The following is a 20010-nucleotide window of genomic DNA, read 5'->3' as shown; positions in this document are numbered from 1 at the left end:
CAAAACCTAAAATCTTTGGCTCCAAGCTCATCCAATTTACCCCAAACGCCGTCGCAATAATCTCGCCATCCTCAGGAATTGAGTATGTGAATGTGTGAGTTTCTCTTTGGAAACAGTGTTTTGAAAATGTTGAAAAAAAAAAGAGCGATGATTTCGCGCCCTATATACAGGAAGGATTTTTTTCGTTCCACGAAACTTGCCAGCGCTCTTTTTGCGTAGTGTTTTTTCCCACGGAATAAAAACGATCCTGTTTCTCATCTTGCAAGAAGAACCAAATGCTTTGTGGGTTGTGTGAACCGTAAAATCCCCCACCTGGTATAACCTCCAAATCCGTACTGTGTCGTCGTAGTCTTCTCGATATGTACACTCTATGTAGCCAGGTTGTTTGTAAATGCAGAAAAGGGGGGTTTACGAAAAGGGGTGGGTGTAACATGAATAAACAAACTTTTGCAAGCCAGGGCCAGAAAACCCTTGGGAATTGCAATACGCTTTCCGCTTGTCATCTCGATGACGGGAAAACCTTCATCGACAGTTCAATGCCTGATAAGAAATCAAAAAACAACAACGCGCGCTTTAATTCCTCTCAATCGGGTTCTCCCACTTGATCGGGTGCAGCAGCATGCTGCGCATGCACAAACGTCCAGAGCTGTCCTTGTGGGACTCCTCGTCTTGGCCTCCGCGTAATGTGCCCTCGCCGGCACGGCCACCGTTGCCGCCGCGGCCGTCCATTTGGGCGTAGCCGAGCCATCGGCGCCAGAGGAGACCAGCGAACTCTGAGTTGTAGTACCAGCTGGTACCCTTGTGGTTGTGCTCGTTCTTGAGGTCAAAGGGGCTGCCGTGACCTCCCGTAGTGCCGTCGCGTCCGCCGTTGAAGGCCTTTTCGATAGTGTTGAAGGGGTACCATGCTCTGTCCAGGAAGACCGGGTGAGGTGCGTAAGCCGCCTTGAAGCCGTGGTGGAGAGCCATACTGGCGGGGAACATCTCCGAGAACATGCTGTGGTGCAGTCGCCACATCTCTTCATGCATGGCGGCCAAGAGTCGGCGAGATAGTCGTGAGGCTGTGACGATGGAGCATCGGCGCGGTGGTGGAGCAAAGACCATTTCGTAGCCAGTGACATCCTTGGCGAAAACCCAGCCGGATTCGTCGGCGTCGAAGAGGGGGTTCAAGGTGATGAGGTCGGCTTCCTCACCGACACCGCACTCGTCAGGGTTGCCACCACGGGCACATGAAGCAGGAAGAATGGAGGCGCCAGCCTCTTCACTCTTCAGCGACATACGGCCAGGGAAGATCTGGGGTCCCAGGATAGCGCGGCGACCGGATGCGTTGAGCTCTCTCTCAACTACACTGGCGAATTCGTTCCATGAACCATGCTCGGCGGGGATGTAGTACTTGGATGACCGCTCCCAGAGAAGGGTGCGAGTCTGTTGCTTGGCCCAGGATCCAAGGCGGTCGAGGAGTTCGTAGTAAGAGCCAATGTAGCGCATATCCATCTCCCAGTTCCAGAAGTGGGCGTATTCCGGATGTTGGAGAGCAAAGACCTGGAGGGGCATCTGGGCGCTGCGGTATACTCCGTGAATGTCTCCGTTCGAAGGATTCTCGATAGCGTCGGCAAAGTGGCCCGGGTAGTAAAGCTTCATCTCGGCTTCCGACCAAAGAGTGCAGAGCGAGTGGAATTCGGTGGGAACATTGGCATCGAGGATGCTCTGCACCACTGAGGGATCCGACCAGATGGCAGCCTCGTTATCCTTCACATGGAGAAGGAAGTGAACGCTGTACTCGCCACCGGACTTCAAAGAGAGCTCGGAAATCATGGCGCGGAAGTTGACGATAGCGAGCTGTGTCCACTCGAATCCGACGTAAGTGCGGACCACTACGGCAATGCGGTCAATCTTCTTCGCCTCATTCTCGTTGGTTTCGGGCTCGCTGTAGATTGAGTCGTACGTGCTCTGCTTGGTACCGTTGTTGAAGCGAGCGCTGTTGCGTTCGACGCATCGATCTTGCGCGACGCCCCAATCAACACGGCTGTAATCGATCTTGCCAGTCTTGGCCCAAACCACGTCAGCTGCCTCTTGCTCTGTATCTTGACCCTGAGAAGTTCCTCCCTCGCGGATGTCGTAGCCGAGTCCGTAGGGGCCATAGCGGCCGAATCGATCGAAGCAAACATCATTGCGAAGGCCGAGCACCGTGTGGGAGCCAATGGCCGGGTCAGGCTGATTTTGGGGAACACCGTCAAAAGCGTAGATATCGGGGACGGCAATCTTGTCTTCCTCATCGACGAAGCATTCCTTGACGGGGTGATAATCTCTCTGGTACTCAGTAGATGCGTAATCGGGGTGAGCTGCATAAGGAGTGGGAGTAGGAGGGGTATCATGATAAATCGGCACGGTCGTAACAGGTGCCGGGAAAGAGTTGTTGGGATATTCAGGTGTGTGGTTGGCGATGGGAACGATCGACTTCAGACCGTTGAAATAGCCATTGAGACTTTGCAGTGTTAGTGGGCTTTTCAGAGCTCTTATACGACATTGCACTCACTGCTTGAATTTGAGCCATGGCGGCATGTCACTGTCGATAATGAGATCTTCCTCTGGCGGCGCCGGCCTTCCTTGCTTCTTGGGATCTCCGCCCATTCCACCTATTCTGTAATCATCTCCTAGAATCTTTCCATCTCGGGTGTATAGTGGCGTATTCAGGTACGCGAGCGCGATCAGCATGGAAATTGTCACCGTCCATATCACAACTCTGCGATACAGGCAATGGCCTAGTATCGCGCGCACCCGGAGTTTCGGTTGTGGGATCGTAGTGACTGGTGCGGGGAGAAAGAACTCCCCCTTCTCCTGTCCTGGGGTTGACTGAAATAATGAATTTGAGCGGGATGAACGGGTGCTGGACCGGCTACTGCTGATGGATCGTGTCGTGCTATTGAGTAGAGAGTGTGCTCGCTCCATGATTGCCGCGGAGTGAGTAGTTGGGTATCTGGGTATCACAAAAACATCTGGTGATGGAAACTTGGCCTAGCAAAAAGATCGAATGCAAGAGGGAGCGCGAGGGAGGGGGAACAGCGAAGGTTAATACTATAAAGAAGGGAACACAATTGTGCAAGTGACGTTTTTGCTTCCATGTCCAGACACCGGCTCAGACCTTACTTTTCAAACAAGCCAACTCCCTGCACAGAGTGTTGGACGTATAGAAGACACAAAAACTCACATATCATGCAACAGAGCGAGCAGATGGGACCGACCAGTCGGCAGCCGGGGGGTGGTTGACCGGGCTGATCTGCGGAGAGAGAGGCAAGCAGTCGGCCTGAGTTGGGATGTCCAGGGTTCGGGGACTGCCGAGCCTCCTTGCCTCTTTGCCTCTTTGGCTCTGACTTGACTGTCCACCATTCCCACGCCAGACTGTCTCAGCTCCCAACGTCGCGGGGAGCGAGCAAGGATTTGCCTTGAGCCGCCAAGCCGGGGACAGGGGGACAATGAGCCTCAAGTTGTTGCGGACGAAGTGCTTCTTCCATCCCTTCCCCAGCTTCCAAGCCCATCATCGTATCGTTTGGATTGAATGAGCTTGGCAGGTCCCGTATTCAGGAGTTGGACCCAGCCTCATCGCCCATACCGGTCTTACTGACACCATACGAGGCCTTGGTGGTATTCCAGACCCGTCGCGTTCCGATATCCGAAAAATAAGGACCTTGGTGATGATCCTTCGGATACCCGCCACAGCCGGGACGCCAGCTGGACGGACGAATCTGCAGCACAGGCAAGACAGCCTTGGCGGAGCTGTATCAGAGCGTATGGGATCAGCGCCTCGTTGGTAGGGGAAAGAGGAAGAGAGACTCGAGAACGTGAGAAGGGGTTGCGCGTCCCTTGTGGGGCCCTGGCAACCTGGCTTATGCGTAGATCCGTCTGGTATAGGACCAAGAACTACATTTGGTTCCTCTCTCACTCTGCTCGCGACACGGCACCCAAGAACAGGGAGGGTGGCTGCAGCTTGTTGCTAAAGAAAGCAACCGGGACGTGAATCGGGGCGTCGATTAAGGTGTGGACATGCAAGGAACGTGGTTTAAGCGCACGGGAGCTGCTGCATCTGAAACCGTCGACGTTGCGGCGTTGGGCGACGTTTCATGCCAAGCTCAACCCACGTTGCGAATTTGGTGGTGCGATTTGTCAAGTTAAAGACGGAGGGCAAGCGGATGGGGGAGAAAGTCGAAGAAAAGGGCGGCCCTGGGATGCTTCTGGGGGCGCGAAAAACCGGCGCTGGGACGGCGTGGTTCGTCGCTCCAGCCCTGTTCGTTCCATTCCATCTGCTCTGCAGCACTGCAATTCTGCCGTCCGCGGAGGGAGTGGGCTGTTTTGGGGCGCCACAACCCTTCAAATCGTCCAGTTCCTGTTGCGGCTCTTGTTTTGTTGGTGTTGTATTTCTGGCAGACCGAATCAGGAAGGCCATGGTCCGTAATTGTATCGGTGTGGTCTCGTATGGCCTAAATGCTAAGAATCCCATCTTCGTTCTCTGGTACGTCGTCGTCGTAATGGACGCCACCGGAAGGCCATCTGACGGTGAGCCGAACGTAGTCTCGCCCACTCAAAGTCTCTGCTCCGGCACAATTAGCTTCGGGCTCAGGCAAGGCGGATGCCCTTTCAGTCGGGTCTCGCTTCAATTCGATCTTATTTCGTCCGGTCAGTGTCGTAGTAAGGTGGTGGGAATGCGTGACCTGTTGGCATGCAATCTGATCCTGAACTGTACGGGGAGAACACCAAAAGGCTCTCTTTCTCATTGCCGTAGAAGTTTCATCCGTATGCACTCCGGCTGTTCAGCTGTCTTGGCTTCCGCTGGACCCTGTGCTTCTATTTGCAAGAGTAGTATTGCCATCTCGAGGTCTATGCGTTCCTCGCTGGCGAGTATTGAAAGCACTGACAAAGAATCGCCCCTGCAGAGGCTGATGATCAATAACAATCTGAGCCATCATATTTGCCCCAAGTAATGGTAATGGCATGAGAGCCACGGTTTGAACAGTCTACACAGATTTAGAAGTACTCAAGGGCAGCAGGTTGGCCATAGTGTGCCGAAGCCGTTAATCTTCCGCCCTGCCTCCCGTCAAATTGATTGATGTTCTTTAGACTTGGAGGCCGTGACGGGTGACGGACGGGCTTCTAGCATCCTATTCGGGCTAGTCGTCGAGACTAGGGGCCCGCCGTCATCGACGGGATGCCATCATGGGTTTCGACCGAGCTCTCCCAAGGTGAAGTGTTCGTCGTGAAGCAAATAAACCAACCTTTTTTCGCGTGGACCAGGAAGCCTGAATAGGCATCCAGGTTGATTTGGATTAAACCACGATAATAATTCCTGAGCTTCACGGATGGTGGTCAATATTCGTCATGCTGGGCAATTGTCACCTGGGCTTGTGGGAGCCGTGATAGAGGCATCGCGTCACTGATTGATGGTAGAGTTTTTCCGAAACTGGCTCCCCTTCAGCTTCGAATAGAACGCCTTACAAGGTCCAAGCTGGGATCAATGGAAAATAATGGCTGGGCTGCTAGTGACGTCAGTTCCGGCCGCGGGTGCCAGTGACAGCGGGGGTATATGTGCGATGGTGCGATGACATCGTCTGTCAGCTGAAATTGTTAGAAAGCCTCGGGAGGGCGGACGGGCGAGAGTTGTGAGGAAGTTCAGGTTGGAGGGGAAGCAGACGGGAGGGTTGTCGAGTCGAAGAAGGGAGGGGGGCATAGGCCAGGTCCTGGCGCTGGTCTTCGAGAGTCTGTTGAGAGTCTGATTGTCTGTCCTCGCCGGCCATGACTCGTCCGAGTCGCAAAGTGAGTTGGGACTTTCCAGATAGGGCGAGATCGAAACAGAGGATTGCGTGTCTATCATGGAAACACTATCCTGACGCGCGATGGGCTAACCAAGATCACGACGCTCGCCCTAGATCTGAACGGCGTGTGTTTCGGTGTTTGGACGGTTCGTCGACTTTTCACCACAAGGTTATGGGGGAAACGCGAGGAGCGAAGATGGAAGTGTCAAGCGCCAATAGCCAGGGAGATCCAGACGGGAAACGAAGTAGAAACTTCTTAGTCATCGGCCAGGCGCGTCCTCGTAAAGTAAATAGGCTTAGGCTCTCGGCAGGTACGAAAGGCTTGTTGATGTTCTGGCCAGCTTAATCGAAGGTTCGGTGACTTTGGTTTCCAGCTGCAGGACTTCTGTCCGTCAATGAATGGCCTGGGGTGATAATGTGCATTGAGTGAGAGTTGGGCAGGGAGTCTGGACCAATCGCTGCAGGGCTGACCAGCTGGGCCCAGCCGTAGCCAGCTTCAGCCTCAGAACCCGACCTAAGTCACGTGCGACAGCCCGCTCCCCTGGAATTGAGGCTGAACATTGCCTCAGCCACACCTGTCTTGCAAGCGGAGATTGCTTAGCGTGCACCTGCCCTACCCGCACACAAGCGACATTTTCAGCAAAACGACTGAATTTCACTTCCCCCCGCCGGCCCCGACAAATTCATCGTCACGACACTCCGGCAAGCGAAATCGACAAACAGCCGCCAAGATGGGTAAGTCCTTTTTGGAATGAATTGCTCTGCTATTTGGGTGTTATTACCAGCAGCCGGAATCGATTTGAGAAAGAGAAGGATTGACGATCTCGCCGACCGTTGCGCTGCCGCCGATTCGCGATCGACAAAAAAGACTTGGGAACGGGGGAAATAATTTACGAATATCGACACGAATGCAAAACGACATCGGGCACCACGGCAGCGCTCGGCGAAGAGGAATCAGGCTCTACGGGGATCGATCCGGCTGCGGCGATGGCACCTTATTTTGGCAGATGGAATCAGTCATGACGATGGACACTGGAGGCTGACTTTGGACGCAGTGAACATTCCCAAGACGCGTATGACCTACTGCAAGGGCAAGGAGTGCCGCAAGCACACCCAGCACAAGGTCACCCAGTACAAGGCCGGCAAGGTATGTCCAACGATGCCCGCGTGCGACGACCGACTCATAGCGACGCAATCCCGATATACGACCCGGACGGTTCACTAAATGGTTGTTTGATGTAGGCCTCGCTGTTCGCGCAGGGAAAGAGACGTTACGACCGAAAGCAGTCCGGTTATGGTGGTCAGACCAAGCCTGTCTTCCACAAGAAGGCTAAGACCACCAAGAAGGTTGTCCTGCGGTTGGAGTGCATCAAGTGCAAGACCAAGCTCCAGCTCGCCCTGAAGCGCTGCAAGCACTTCGAGTTGGGGTATGATATCATCCCCTGCCAACTGGACTTGACCTCGAAACGAATACTGACAACCCTCATAGTGGTGACAAGAAGACCAAGGGTGCTGCCCTCGTTTTCTAAACGCATTGTGTTTTCGGTCGACCGACTTTTATGGCTCCTTTCACGGCACACGGATCATCATCAGGCTGGAACAATGGCGGCGAAGAGGGTTACCAGTTCTCATTTGAGGAACTCTACATAGGGAACAAATAAAAGCCCTTGCTTGCGAACGGATACCAAAAGCAACTCATCAAGCTTCCCTCCCCTCCTCACCCCTCACCTGCTGTCGCGCGCTTAGAGAGACCACACAACCGAGGCAAATAAAAGTGACAAGAGAAATTGCGGGGTGCGTGGGAACTCGACAAACGGTTTGTCCTGAGGGTGGTCACACTCGAGGTGGGATGAACTTGTCCCTGTTGAGACATGCCCAGGCTCCCGAACCTGTGGTCGCTAGAAGATAGATGCCTTCTATGAGGCTCAACCGGTCAATCACATAACTGAGTCACGAAATAACGTTATCATGTTCAAATCCCATCCCATCTATTTGCCCGTGTGAATCAGATCCGCCGCGTCATCTCTATCATGCCGTCTATCCCGCATCTAGATCTTGAGTTCGTTTCTGCAACACGCCCAGGCGCCGAGGCGCCCAGCCAGGTTTCCGTCTCAGAAGCCCTCCCCTAGCTTGATCGTCCTCCCGCCTCCGTACCACAGCTGCCCATTACGGGCATCCAAGCCCCTTTCCTGCCCAACAACCCACTCCCCAATCCATTCGGCATCCGGACGATCCCAGACCTCCTTCTCAAGCCAAGCGTTGATCTCATCAATGGCCTCAACCCACTTCTTCCTCGCCTCGGGCGTGTCGTGGTCCTTCTCCGTAAGGTACCGGCCCAGCGTGATGTGCGCGCTCGGCACCTGGTACCGCGACTCGATCTGCACGCCCGTCGACTGCGCGAGGGTGAAGATATCGCGGCGGAGGTGGTGGTAAGTGTAGTCGTCCCCCTGCACGACGGCCTGTTGCTGAGCGGTCGGCGCCGGAGGCGGACTCAGGGGCGGCTCGCCAGAGGCCGGGAGGAAGGAGACGGCAAAGGCGGAGAGGTCGTAGGAGATCATGGGCCTTACGAGACGGGACCTGTGGGAGTAGGTGTAGTCCGTGATATAGGGGATCGCGGTGCGCATGTTATCCGTGAGAGTGATGATCTCTTCCGGCGTCTTGGAGTGCGTCACCTCTAGAGTTGTGAGGTGCATTCGGTGTCGGGGCATGAGCCAGATACCTTGGGGATTTCCGTGTTAGTCAAGGAGTCTCTGATATCTCTCATCAATGCACTGTTCAGGGGTCTCACTCGGTGCGGCCTTCTTAAGCAAAGACTGCAAATGAGCCGAAAGTTGCACAATGTGATCCGGTGGTCGCGCCCAAAAGACTAAGCAGTTACGAGGGTCCTGGAAGCCCGGCTCCATCTCCGGGTTCTCCAGTCTCAGGAGGAAAGGGTCAATAATGAGCTCCTTAAAATCAGAAGCAATGAACTTTTGCTTCTGTTGCTCATTTCTCTTCGTTCTGTGAGCTTGGTAGAGAGCCTGGATCTCTGCCTACAGATTCAAATCTCATCAGAATCGAAGATTTTTACTGAAGGCTTGCATGGAGGTTGGACTTTACTGGGTTATCATTGCAAGCTTTGATGAAGGCCTCATATGGATTTTGACCGGGCAAGATTGTGATGCCAGACAAGTCTTCCAACTTGTTCTTGGCATCAGTCGAGACGAGTTCAGAACCCATGGTAAAAGTCTTGGGCGTTAAAGTTGTGTAGGGCAGTGTTATCACTTGGATACTCAATTCCGAAGAAAGTGAACAAAGACACGAGTATATAGGAACTCTGAAGAACGAGGCTTAGACGAGAAGCGGAATGAGGACGGAAAGTGGACGCGAGCGAAATGGCTCAAGTGCCAAAGCTGGACCTCGTGTAGAGTCCCGGTGAATCGAATGAGGACTAAAGCCGTTGACAACCTGAATAGCTGAAGAGTGAGGTCGTCGTCACCGCTAATCAATACGCCCTTCAGCTGCACCTGGGTCGCGAACCAATTACGGAAGGGTAGATGGACCATGGATGCCGTCGGCCACCGGCGGAGGCTGCTCGTAATGACTAATCCAGGTGTGCTGGGTGTGGGGTCACATGACATGGAATCCTCCCGCGAAGCCATGGCCAATCGGGTATGTCGTTGTCCATGGGGCTCATCTTGTTTTGACTTCAGGCCTCTGAATTGCGGACGAATTCACTGAGCAGCATGCCATGCCTTTCATATGGATAAGTCGTCATCGCACGTATGTCTTAAGTATAACGATCCAGGCCGGGGCAAGTGCTCGATCTCTGCTGCAAAGCATTGCAGGTCGCAGCTCTCGTGGCGTTTCGGACGTTTTTCAACATGCAGTAGTCTGAGAGATGGGCTCGGGCCTTTGAAGGCTTGGATGACCGGACTTCAGGTACGTACGCTTACACTTCTCTTAAGTTCTACGTTTCTCTTCCCATTTCGACTATTAGGAATCGAGAGAATTGAGCTCTTGATCGATGTCTAAGCGTGCCTGGAGTACGGACATGTGGATCGACTTCAGTTTATTGCCAAAACATCGTCACTCTCACGTCCCTTTCCCTACTTTTCAACCTTTGCTCTGGGGCAATCTTCATTATATCCATCCTGCCATGCAAGACTACTCCCACGGCACATCAAGCGCCCTATGTTGAGCAGATATGAGATTGTCTTTGGCTGAATAATTCTGCAAATTATTATCACCGTATCTAAAGCTGCTTCTGGCCTCCATCTATCGGAGAACATCTCAATCCCCTTACCTAAATAACACCTACCACATGATCATAAGTATGACTATGATGATACGCTGTGCCAAAGTTGGACATGACACGGGTGCTTCTTTCGTCTGAGCTAGCAGGCTAGTTCCCTTTAGCTTGTTTACAAGTACGATATGGCGTGGCTCTATGCCTCTAGATATCTCATGTCATTGGTCTCGTAGGAAGAAATGATCGCCTTCGTTAGTCATCCATCGCTGGGAACGCCTGGTGGGATGGGCAGACCAGACCTCAACTGTTAACAGATCAACCGTCCCTCTCTTTCATCCCATCACTTGGTGACTTAAAAAGTTGGACTAATTTGCCCTCTCGGGCAGAACACCGGGAACATTTGCAAAACAGGGCCTACTTTTTCGGAAGAGTTATGTCCAAGTTTGTAATTACTTACGACGGCATACTCCAGTAAGTACTGGAATTTCTTGGATACCAATGCCAGCGTATTTCGAGATAACTAGGCCTCGTCTCCCACAGCTATGCTTAGACGACGGCTAATGATTGCCCCTGAAGATGTTGAGTGTACCCTGTTTAAGGTACCGAAGCCAATAAGTTCTTAAGTGTCTTTAATACTCGGCCAGTTCTAGTTCTAGTCGAGCAAACATGACTGTGCTGGTCACACCTTCATCAATGAGAATCTCCATTCAAGTAGAGAATTCTCTTTTGATTTGCCTCTTCTTCTGCCATTGAATGCTCTCATGTTGTCAAACACAAAGCTTCTGCGAGTAGCTCTCGCCTTGACAAACCATAACAGATCTGTGACGGGGCAAAGATTGTCGAGAGGGAACTGGCTGGAAGGCGCTAGAATCCTTTTCTTTCAGGGGCACTCGCCCAAATTGCAAACACTTGAAAGTGTCTTTGCTGAGCAAGGAAATCATGCCAAAGTCAACCAGGGCTTATCTGGACTTGACATCTAGTTCACATTGTTATTTGCGTCAGATCTCTCGCCGCATCCTTTCTGACGATACCCTCAACAAGATATACACTCATGATGCACTGCCCATACTCTTGAGCATAAAGGCTCTCCTTCTTTGAGACAGAGCTGACTCAAAGCTACACCATGTCTCCAGGAGATAATGGACAGATGACAAGGAGCTCCCCACCAAAGGCCATGGCTTCATCGGGGAACCATCAAGTGATAGCTCTCGCCATGAAGAGCCATCAAGAATGGGAACACTCGTCTTGTCAAGTAAGTTCCCCTCATCACGAAGAGAGGCCAGCCCTCAATGACTTTTTGCAGAGCCTCTCACACGATGTTCCCGTCTCCCTCCTCAGGGGCACCCGCCTTATCAAGACGTCCTCGAGGGATAGCTCTCGCCCGAATAGCTTCAAAGGTCGAGGGCACCCGCCTTCTCGAGTCTAATTATCTTCTCCGCTCTGAAGGCGAGAGCACATGACCTTTCGTGGGGCCTCCCACAAAGATTCTTCCATCCACCTTGAGCCTGAAAAATCCCCCAAAACTTTCCCACTTTCCACTTACCTCTCTTCTTCTCTCTTCTCTTCATCCTCACCACTCTCACTGAGCTCCATCACTTTACCAGCTTCTTCCACACACCAAGCCTGACCAAGCTCTTCTTACTTTTGTTCACCATCAATCAATATCATCAGAAGCACTCAAAAATCATCAAGATCTGTTGATTTTGGGGGTATTTTGGCTGTGTCTCGTCGTTGGCACAATCCTCACTTGCCCAATATTCATCCCACCCAAGCTCTACCCACTACTCTCTCTCGCTTCGAAACCCCCATTTTCCATCGAAAATATTCCATTCCTCAGCCCTTCGCACAGAAACGAAAGACCATGAACCCCTCCGGGGCTCAAGGTCATCAAGGGGCCCCAACTCCGGAGCCGCCCCCTGTCGTGAGATCTCCCGTCGTCGACGAGTCCGGGTTTGGCGGCGATCAACAGGTTGACGGAGAGCTCAAGTCTAGCAACGCTCAAGATGACTATCCATTCTTCGATAACTTTCCCGCTGGGGCTGCTGATGTTGGTCCGATTGGCTTTCCTGGTCCCGAGCAGGACATCGAATTCCACACGAGTTTCGCGGGCATGCCTCCCGTCGATCAAAACGCCCCTTTCGGCCAGGGGTTTGACCCGACGACTCTCCCAGACAACGGACAGACCAACAACTTCGGCAATGTTTCTGACTTTGGAAGCATAAATACCTACGCTGCTTCTCCTTTCTTCGTGGAAACTGCCCCTGGTTATCAGGATCTGATCAATATGTTTACCGACAATGAAGGCTTGCACTGGGACCTTTTGGAGACACGTCCCAATGACGATGGCGTTCTCATGGCGACATACGGCACACCCAACGGGATTGGAGGCTACTGGACTCAGCAATTGGAGGTACAACCGATTGTACCTCAGCAAGCTTTTGGTCAGAACAGCGGATACCATGACGACCCTATGGCTCAGCAAGACCAAGCCTCGGTGTATGGTCACGGCTTCAGCTCAGGCTATGTCCCGGCTGGACCTAGCAACCAAGGTCATCATGACGATCAGATATACTCTTCAACCCAGCAACAGCCAGCAACGGTGGATCCAAACATGCACAGTTTGCACTCGAACTTTGCTGAACATCCCTCGGGTTCCACGCCCCAGCCGGCGTATTCACTCGGCACGAACTATCACTCTCACGTGATTCCTGACCCTTCCTCAGCTTTTGCACCATTTCCAGCTTTGGCGTCCCACTCAGATTTTACGTCTCACTCAGCTTCTGTGCCTCACCCAGCTTTTACGGCTCCCTTAGCTTCTGGATCCCAGTCCGCCTCAGGAAATTCAAGAGCCAGAACACAGTCAATTCCTCAGTCCATCATGGATGACGCAGAGCATGTTCTGGTCATGGATGAGCGATCTGTGAACCGCCCACGCGACGCCTTTCCAATCATCTTCGACAAGGCACTGAAGCTCGGCCTCAAGAAGGTTCTCGATGCCGGCGGCGTGTCGTTCAGGATTGCGACCATGTGCTCCGGCACGGACGGTCCCATCCTGGCTTTGCGTGAGTTCGCTGAAGCGGCCACCGCCTGCGGCTATCCGGGGCTCCTTCAGTACGACCATGTCTTCAGCGTTGAGATCGACCCGTTCAAGCAAGCCTTCATTGGTCGCAACGCAGCTCCTTCAGGCCCAATCTTTCGCAATGTCGTCGACGTTGGCATGCCCGGAGCTACTCAGGCGTAAGTTATTCACCTCTCGCTAGCGTTATCTCATGTACTGACAATGATGTAGCATGACAGCTTCCGGAGCCATGGCCGACATCCCCTTGGGAATCGACATCCTCATCGCTGGAAGCTCTTGCGTCGACTTTTCGAGCCTGAACTATGCCAAGAACGACAAGAAGAAGGAATCTGGTCTCAACAAGCTTTTTGAGCAATTCAAGGCCCAGGGCGTCTCAGCCATTCAACAAGATGACCCGACGGCCGGTGAAGTCGTTGATGGTCTTGAGCAAATCTTCGAAAGCATCAAGGATGAGAAGGGAGAGTCAACCAAGACTTTCCTGTCCATTCTCATGTATACCCACGCCCATCGGCCCAAGATTGTCATCCTGGAAAACGTCACAAGGGCCCCCTGGGACCAATTCAAGGATTTCTGGCTGCCAAGCATCGGATACGTGGCGGCGTACGTCCAAGTCGACTCCAAGAATTTCTTGGTCCCTCAAACGCGGCAGAGAAGATATCTAATCGGGGTGGATGCTCGCCACTACGGAGACAAGGCCAAGGGGATCGTCAATACCTGGGCCAAGCTCATGGATATTACGCAGTGGTTCAAGAACCCGCCCGACCTCCAAAAGTTCTTACTTCCCCCGTCTGACCCGCGCGTTCTTCAGGCTCGATTCCAATTGGAGCGGGCACTGCTCTCAAAACCGAAGAGGGACGTCGAGGCTGTTCATTGTGCAGCCGATCACAGGGCCGCACGTCGAAAGGAGAAGCTCGGCGCGTCGAACCCGTATACTCGGATGGATGACAGAGGCAATGTTCAGCCCCGCGAGGACACATGGCAGGGCGTCATCTCAGTGTATACTTGGCGCATGCAAGATCTACTGGACATTGAATACCTGAGAGCGCAGAAGAAGGGCTACGACTTTACCCACAAAATGTTCATCCTCGACGTCGGACAGAACGTTGATCGACAAAGCGGAAGACTAGGTGTCATTCCGTGTGTCCTTCCTTCAGCGGATCTTTTCCTTTCCTATGATGGCCGTCCTCTGTTGGGACTCGAGTGTCTCGCCGTGCAGGGCATTCCCATTGACCGCATCTCGCTTTCTGTCGAGGGAGAGAATCAGCTCAAGGACCTTGCCGGAAACGCGATGACGACCACCGTGGCCGGTGCAGCTATACTCTGTGCCATCATTGCCGAGTTCAAGTCCAAGAGGAAGTCGGGCAACCAGCACTGGCAGGGCCTCGCCAAACCCGACCCCACCCTGCTCTTGCCCAACAGCGTGCATTCCATCTCGTCTGACGAGGCCGGGCCTTCCAATTTCTCGGATCTCTTTCTTGCCATCGACAATCCTTTTCTTGAACGTAACAACCTCAAATCTTCCTCCAGAAAGGGCAAAGAAGTCGACCGCTCCCTTTTCGCCTTGTCAACTCCATCCAGCACGTCGCGTACCGCCCTCGCAGATACCATGGCTTGGCAGAAGATCGTCTCCTACGGCTGGGATGGCAATAAGTCTGTCGAGTTTTTCTGCACTCTCTGCCTCAATGGATGCCGAAAATGTCGCTGCGATGCCTTCCGCAAGCATCAAAACACCGGGGTCTATTTGCGATGCAAGGACTGCAATGAGACGCGCTGCGAAAGCTGCGCGGGCAACCCTGATCACGACTTTGATAAAGCCAACCCCATCAACGACAAGATGTCCATCGACAGAAGTACCGCTCATGAGCTTGCAATCGCTGCCTTTCCAGCTCATCTCTACATCGATTGGGCAGGTATTGATGCCGCTCAAAGTGTCGATATTCTCAGCGATCTCGATAAGCAGACCTTTGGCGACCACCTCGAGGCTCTGCACAGCGGAATTCATACCTGCGCAGGCGGTGTTCACTACTACCAGACTGATCTCAAGTTCAGAGACGACCTGACTGTGACTTACGAATCCGAAAAGTCCATCGTCATCATTGTCGTTACCGACAAGGACGTTGCCTGGAGGATGCACCTGAGACCCGTTTATGTCGAACTCGGGCATCCATCGACTCAGAACGACATTTCAGCCAACGAAGCAGCAGCTCGATTGGCTATTCTAGGTTACGACCTTCGCCAGCCCCTCTTGAAGGCAGTACTCACGGACCTTTACGCGGAGATTATACCTACGGCGGACAGCTAGAAGCTGTTTGTCCAACACCAAATCAACGTGGATCTGGTTCAAGAACGCGCTCACGACCCAAGAATCGATGGCTTCAATCAGAAGCTTGTCGACCTCAACGGCGTTGCACCCCATCTAGTGAACGACGTCGCGAATATTATCAATGGAGATTACCACTTCACCGACACGTGCGCAACCCCATTGGGGCTTCTTTTGACCAAGAACGACTCTTTTGGCCCGGTGTATATCATGCTTCATACCAACTGCAATGGAGCTGCCGAGACCGACCGATGGGCTTTGACGAAAGATCCTAGAAAACTTGAGCCGGATCAAGTTCGAGACATCATCTGCGTTTTCCCTCAAGGGTTCAAGCACTATATGCACGAGGAACAGCCTTTCGGCTTGGCAGTCACGGCCACGCTGCCTGGCGTGTACACGTCTTTGCCGTCCGCCCTGGGTATTACCGTCCACGAGCGTGATCCAGCCCTCCATGTTGGCCTCAACGACCTGCAGCAGCACAATATCAGAAACGTCGACTGTCAATCTTCAATCCCGTCCATTGTTATCAAATTGGACAAAACCGACATGCACTTTCCAGTCAAGTCGCTCCTGACTCAGCTGACGCCCCCTTTCGGTACGAGCAGCACGGAAGCTTCGCCCGATGTCTGGTTCACGGTTGCCCAGCATGAGATCAAGGATGCGTTGGCATTGGCGTCATCGGCCATCAACAAGTTGTCGGCATCAGCGTGTGCCGATCGTCTTATAGTCGACAACATCAAGCTGGATTCCAGTGATGCGTGCCACAGATGCTCACCGACTGCTCCGAAGGCTCTTCACCACTGGGATGCGGATGGCAGTGTCGTACGAATCGAGAACGAGGCACTGGCGACTCAAACGGAGCAGGCTATGTTGCGACGGCCAGCCCCTCTCGAGATCCAGGCCCGACTGGAGCCGAATGAAGCTGGTGGACTCGATGTGCTGAGCATGAAGATTCTGCTTAACCCAGCGTCACTCGTGCACCGGGCGCATGGTCACTTTCCGGTTAACAAGGACGTTATGTCACCCATGGTCCGCTCAGCTCGCGGAAGTGGCAATTTCCGTGTGGAATTCAGCTACTTCGAGCCCAGCCTGAAGGGGCTGTCCCCTTTCAAGGACAGTATGCGCGCTGTTCAGGCAGGAGCCTACCGTCCCGGACGCTCCAAACAGCCGCCTAACTTTGTCCTGAACGGAATGGGTTTGCGTCCAGATCAGATCGAGGCTTGTCAGTGGATGATGAACCGGGAAAAGGACGAGACCTTCACCGAAAGGGAATTCGAGGAGCGTGTTCTTCCATCTGTGAACGTGCGCTTGACTGCGGTTGCAAAGCTCGAGAACTCTGCCCGAGGAGGTGTTCTTGCCCATGACATTGGCTATGGCAAGACTGTAGTTACACTTGGTCTTGTTGATTACACAACCAGCTCCGAGGATGCAGAGTTCTCTACTCTGGAGCGTGCTCAATGGTTGGGGACCATGGCGTTCATCCACATCAAGGCAACTTTGGTCATTGTGCCACCTCACATCGTCTCGCAGTGGGCCAGAGAAGCCAAGAGATTCGTTAAACAGCTCCGAACTCTCGTGCTCACCAAAACGACTGATATCTCACGGACAAGCATGGAAAAGGCAGACATCATCATTGTCAGCAGCACCCTGATGTCTTCCGAGAAGAACATTGACAAGCTCGCTACAATCGCTAAGATGCCGTCAATTCGTCAGAAGAGGTCGAACCGAGACTTCCAAGACTGGCATTACGAAGTCGTTGATACCATTAAGCATGCCGCCTTTGATCACAACGACTCCAATAACCCAGGAAATGCCCATATCGAGGCGAGGATCCAAGGCCGCCGCACTTACAGCAATGATTGGGTTCGGATGGCCGCGGCCAACACCGTGGGAGCTAGTGATCGCAAGACGCAGCAGACCGCCAAAACGGTGCAGAAGAAGAAGAAGGGCAAGGCAGCAAAGCCCAAGACGGTTGTCAACATTGATGTGAAGAAGGCCTTCCAGAATGGCGAGGTACTCGAAATGTACACCTACCGCCGCGTTGTCTTTGATGAGTTCTCGTATGAGAACACATCCGTTGCAACCTTCTTCCAAAACGCTGTCGCGTCCTCGAAATGGGTCCTCTCAGGTACACCGCCTACCATCAATCTCGGCCAGATCTGCGAGACTGCAGCATTGCTCAATGTCCATGTTGCGCGACCAACATCATCAATGCCGGGATTTTTCCCCAATGTCACGACTGGGCCCAAGGTATCCGAGCTGACTGACGCTGAAACGTTCCGCAGCTACACAGAGCCCTTGTCCGCTCAGCTCGCGGCCGATCGCCATGAGCAAGGAGAGAAGTTCCTTCTTCACTACCTGCGGAAGAACAAGACGGATATTCAGGGCGTTGAGATGGATGAGTTGGTCTTCTTCACTCCCATGAACCACCAAGAAGCCTTTGTATACAACTTTGTACAGCGGGCCCTTCATGATGCCAAGTGGGACGTCGAAAACATGCCTTGCGGTCTCGGTGTTTTCCTTCGCACCATCTTGGACGAAGAGATGACTCAGGGTGCCGGTTCAAAGGTTAAAGCTGCCGGAAAATCTATGTGGTCCGATGCAGTTGACGGGTTACTTCTCCTGTCTTCGTTGTCCGTTTCATTCAGCCGAAACGGTTTCGAGGAGATGGGGTGGACAGAACCCAATGCGGACTTGAGTCTCGAGGGTCTCAGCAATGAAGCCTCTGCTGCAGCTGGTGTCCACCTCAGCCATTGCATTCAGATTTTGGTATCTTTGTTTGACCAGCTGATGTACCTGGCGAACATGGTTTCTGAGGAGGTTGACGCAAGTGCTAGCTCCAAGACCAAGAAAGATGCCTACTTTGGCCATATGGAAGAGATCTGCGACTTCATGAGAAACGCCAATGGCGACTCTGATGATACTGGGTTCATCAACTTTCTCAATCATGCGATCGTCTACCGAAGCCGCGAAGATTACGTCCCTACTCGAGAAGACCCTTGGGACTACAAGAACTGGTCCGAGTGGTTGGGAGGCCCTGGAACGTACAATTCTGCCGATTGGTGGCTACTCGACCCGAATAACGATTTGTCTGATGGTGAATTGGCCAGCTTGCGGGAGCGGTGGATTGTCCCTGCCGATGGCAAACTCGGTACCCGAGAGGCCCTCATCAACGTCATTCGCCAAAAGCAGGACAGCAAGGATGACAGCGAGGAAATGGCTTTGGCTATCGGACTGAAGACAACTGGCGATATTGCAGCTCGAGTCAAGAAGCATTTCGATGGAAAAGCTACGAAGGACGACTTTGAATTCGGCATTCAGATCCCAGCTCACCGACCACAAAAGGGCAAGACGATCAAACCCCGAGGACAGGCCATTGATGAGACTTTAAACAGTCTCATATCGGTTGTGCAGAGCGTTCAGGCTGGTATCAAGCTCGCGATGGAGGCATGGCGGCGGTGTATGTTTATGATGAAGTTGGACCATGTTCTGCATGGAACGCTTCCCATCACCTGCAACGTTTGTGATCGCATTGCTTCTGATTCCGACATCCTCCATTCTATTGCATGCGGTCACTCACTTTGCAAGGAGTGCTTTGGCACTTTCACTGAGGCTGGAAATCAGAAGTGTCCTGCTCAAAGCTGCAAGGCATTCAGTCGCGGCTCTTTTATGCCCGGCGAGATGTTTGCCGCGCCCGCGACTCTGCAGAACGATCTCTCGGCAACTCCAAGCGCCAAGCTCCACAACATTGATCACGTCATTAATAACAATGTCCATGGCGACGAGAAGGCCTTGGTCTTTGCTGCGTATGCAGGCATCAAGAAGGAGGTCTACGAATACTTGTCTCGCGTCCATGCACATGACATTGGTATTTACATGACCGACGGAAGCGACCAGGACTCGGACACTATCGACGAATTCAAGGCGCATCATGGAAAGGCCGTTCTGGTTCAGAGTCTCATGTCTTCGGAGTCCGCTGGCACTAATCTGACCGAGGCGAATCACATCATATTTGCTGGAGTTCTGTTTACAGACTCGGACAGCTACGACATGTACATGAGACAGGCCAAGGGACGTCTCATTCGACACGGACAGAAGCGGCCAGTCTTCGTCTATCACTTCATTACCCCGGCGACTCTTGAGTTTGACCTTTTCAACAAAAGACATGGCAACCGCATCTGCAACTTTGGTGAGCATGGACGGATTCCCATCCCGTTCGAGGATCAGACCAAGGACGCGAGATTTCCTCTGTACTTCCGTCCGTACTTGGAGATTGCATCGGTTGAGAAGCTTCTGCGCTCCGTGGAATTCGAGGAGTACGAAAAGTGAATAGCGACCCAGGAGGGCGGCAACATCAATTCCAACGTACATTCGAATCACAGTAATTGAACGGAGATTTGGGAGGAGAGGTTGGTTTGAGAAGGGACGTATTGACCACAAGAGTCTGATGGTGTCTCTTTCACGCTACGAGAGTTTTGGCAAGGGTCACGACTTTCGAGTTTGCTTGGTTCGGGAGGTTTGGAGAGGGAGGTTTGGGAAATTGTTTTCAGGGGGGATTCTTAATTTTGTTTGAGCGCAT

The 20010-nt window shown here is 52.8% G+C and overlaps 6 protein-coding genes across 6 annotated transcripts; 3 read left to right on the top strand and 3 right to left on the bottom strand.

Annotated features, from left to right (window-relative positions):
• Positions 1-573: 573 nt before the first annotated feature.
• BDP81DRAFT_309224 (uncharacterized protein) lies at positions 574-2946 on the bottom strand (the record flags this gene model as incomplete). The annotated part of the gene is made up of 2 exons (XM_060583527.1): positions 574-2482; positions 2534-2946. The coding sequence occupies 2 exons, from the start codon at positions 2944-2946 to the stop codon at positions 574-576; spliced, it is 2322 nt and encodes a 773-aa protein (XP_060450676.1).
• Positions 2757-3616, bottom strand: BDP81DRAFT_416167 (uncharacterized protein). The gene has a single exon (XM_060589507.1). It carries the CDS (start codon positions 3382-3384, stop codon positions 3202-3204), a length of 183 nt encoding a protein of 60 aa, XP_060450675.1. The 5' UTR covers positions 3385-3616; the 3' UTR covers positions 2757-3201.
• Positions 3617-6453: 2837 nt separating this feature from the next.
• Positions 6454-7783, top strand: BDP81DRAFT_416164 (60S ribosomal protein L44). Its single transcript, XM_060589506.1, has 4 exons — positions 6454-6536; positions 6857-6948; positions 7044-7228; positions 7291-7783. Exons 1-4 carry the CDS (start codon positions 6533-6535, stop codon positions 7328-7330), a joined length of 321 nt encoding a protein of 106 aa, XP_060450674.1. The 5' UTR covers positions 6454-6532; the 3' UTR covers positions 7331-7783.
• BDP81DRAFT_416162 (RNA ligase/cyclic nucleotide phosphodiesterase) lies at positions 7765-9303 on the bottom strand. Its single transcript, XM_060589505.1, has 3 exons — positions 8901-9303; positions 8590-8833; positions 7765-8520 (listed from the first exon to the last, which is right to left on the bottom strand). Exons 1-3 carry the CDS (start codon positions 9018-9020, stop codon positions 7913-7915), a joined length of 972 nt encoding a protein of 323 aa, XP_060450673.1. The 5' UTR covers positions 9021-9303; the 3' UTR covers positions 7765-7912.
• A 2726-nt stretch (positions 9304-12029) lies between these two features.
• BDP81DRAFT_416160 (uncharacterized protein) lies at positions 12030-12442 on the top strand. Its single transcript, XM_060589504.1, has one exon. It carries the CDS (start codon positions 12036-12038, stop codon positions 12252-12254), a length of 219 nt encoding a protein of 72 aa, XP_060450672.1. The 5' UTR covers positions 12030-12035; the 3' UTR covers positions 12255-12442.
• A 615-nt stretch (positions 12443-13057) lies between these two features.
• BDP81DRAFT_497550 (SNF2 super family protein) lies at positions 13058-20007 on the top strand (the record flags this gene model as incomplete). The annotated part of the gene is made up of 5 exons (XM_060595454.1): positions 13058-13269; positions 13322-13443; positions 13522-14467; positions 14690-15365; positions 15414-20007. 5 exons carry the CDS (start codon positions 13058-13060, stop codon positions 19758-19760), a joined length of 6303 nt encoding a protein of 2100 aa, XP_060450671.1. The 3' UTR covers positions 19761-20007.
• Positions 20008-20010: the final 3 nt, after the last annotated feature.

This window comes from Colletotrichum phormii (genome assembly GCF_030913505.1).
Source record: "Colletotrichum phormii strain CBS 102054 chromosome Unknown BDP81scaffold_2, whole genome shotgun sequence".
NCBI lineage: Eukaryota > Fungi > Ascomycota > Sordariomycetes > Glomerellales > Glomerellaceae > Colletotrichum > Colletotrichum phormii.
The sequence above is the reverse complement of the archived record's forward strand: the minus strand, read 5'-3'. Positions and strand labels throughout refer to the sequence as shown.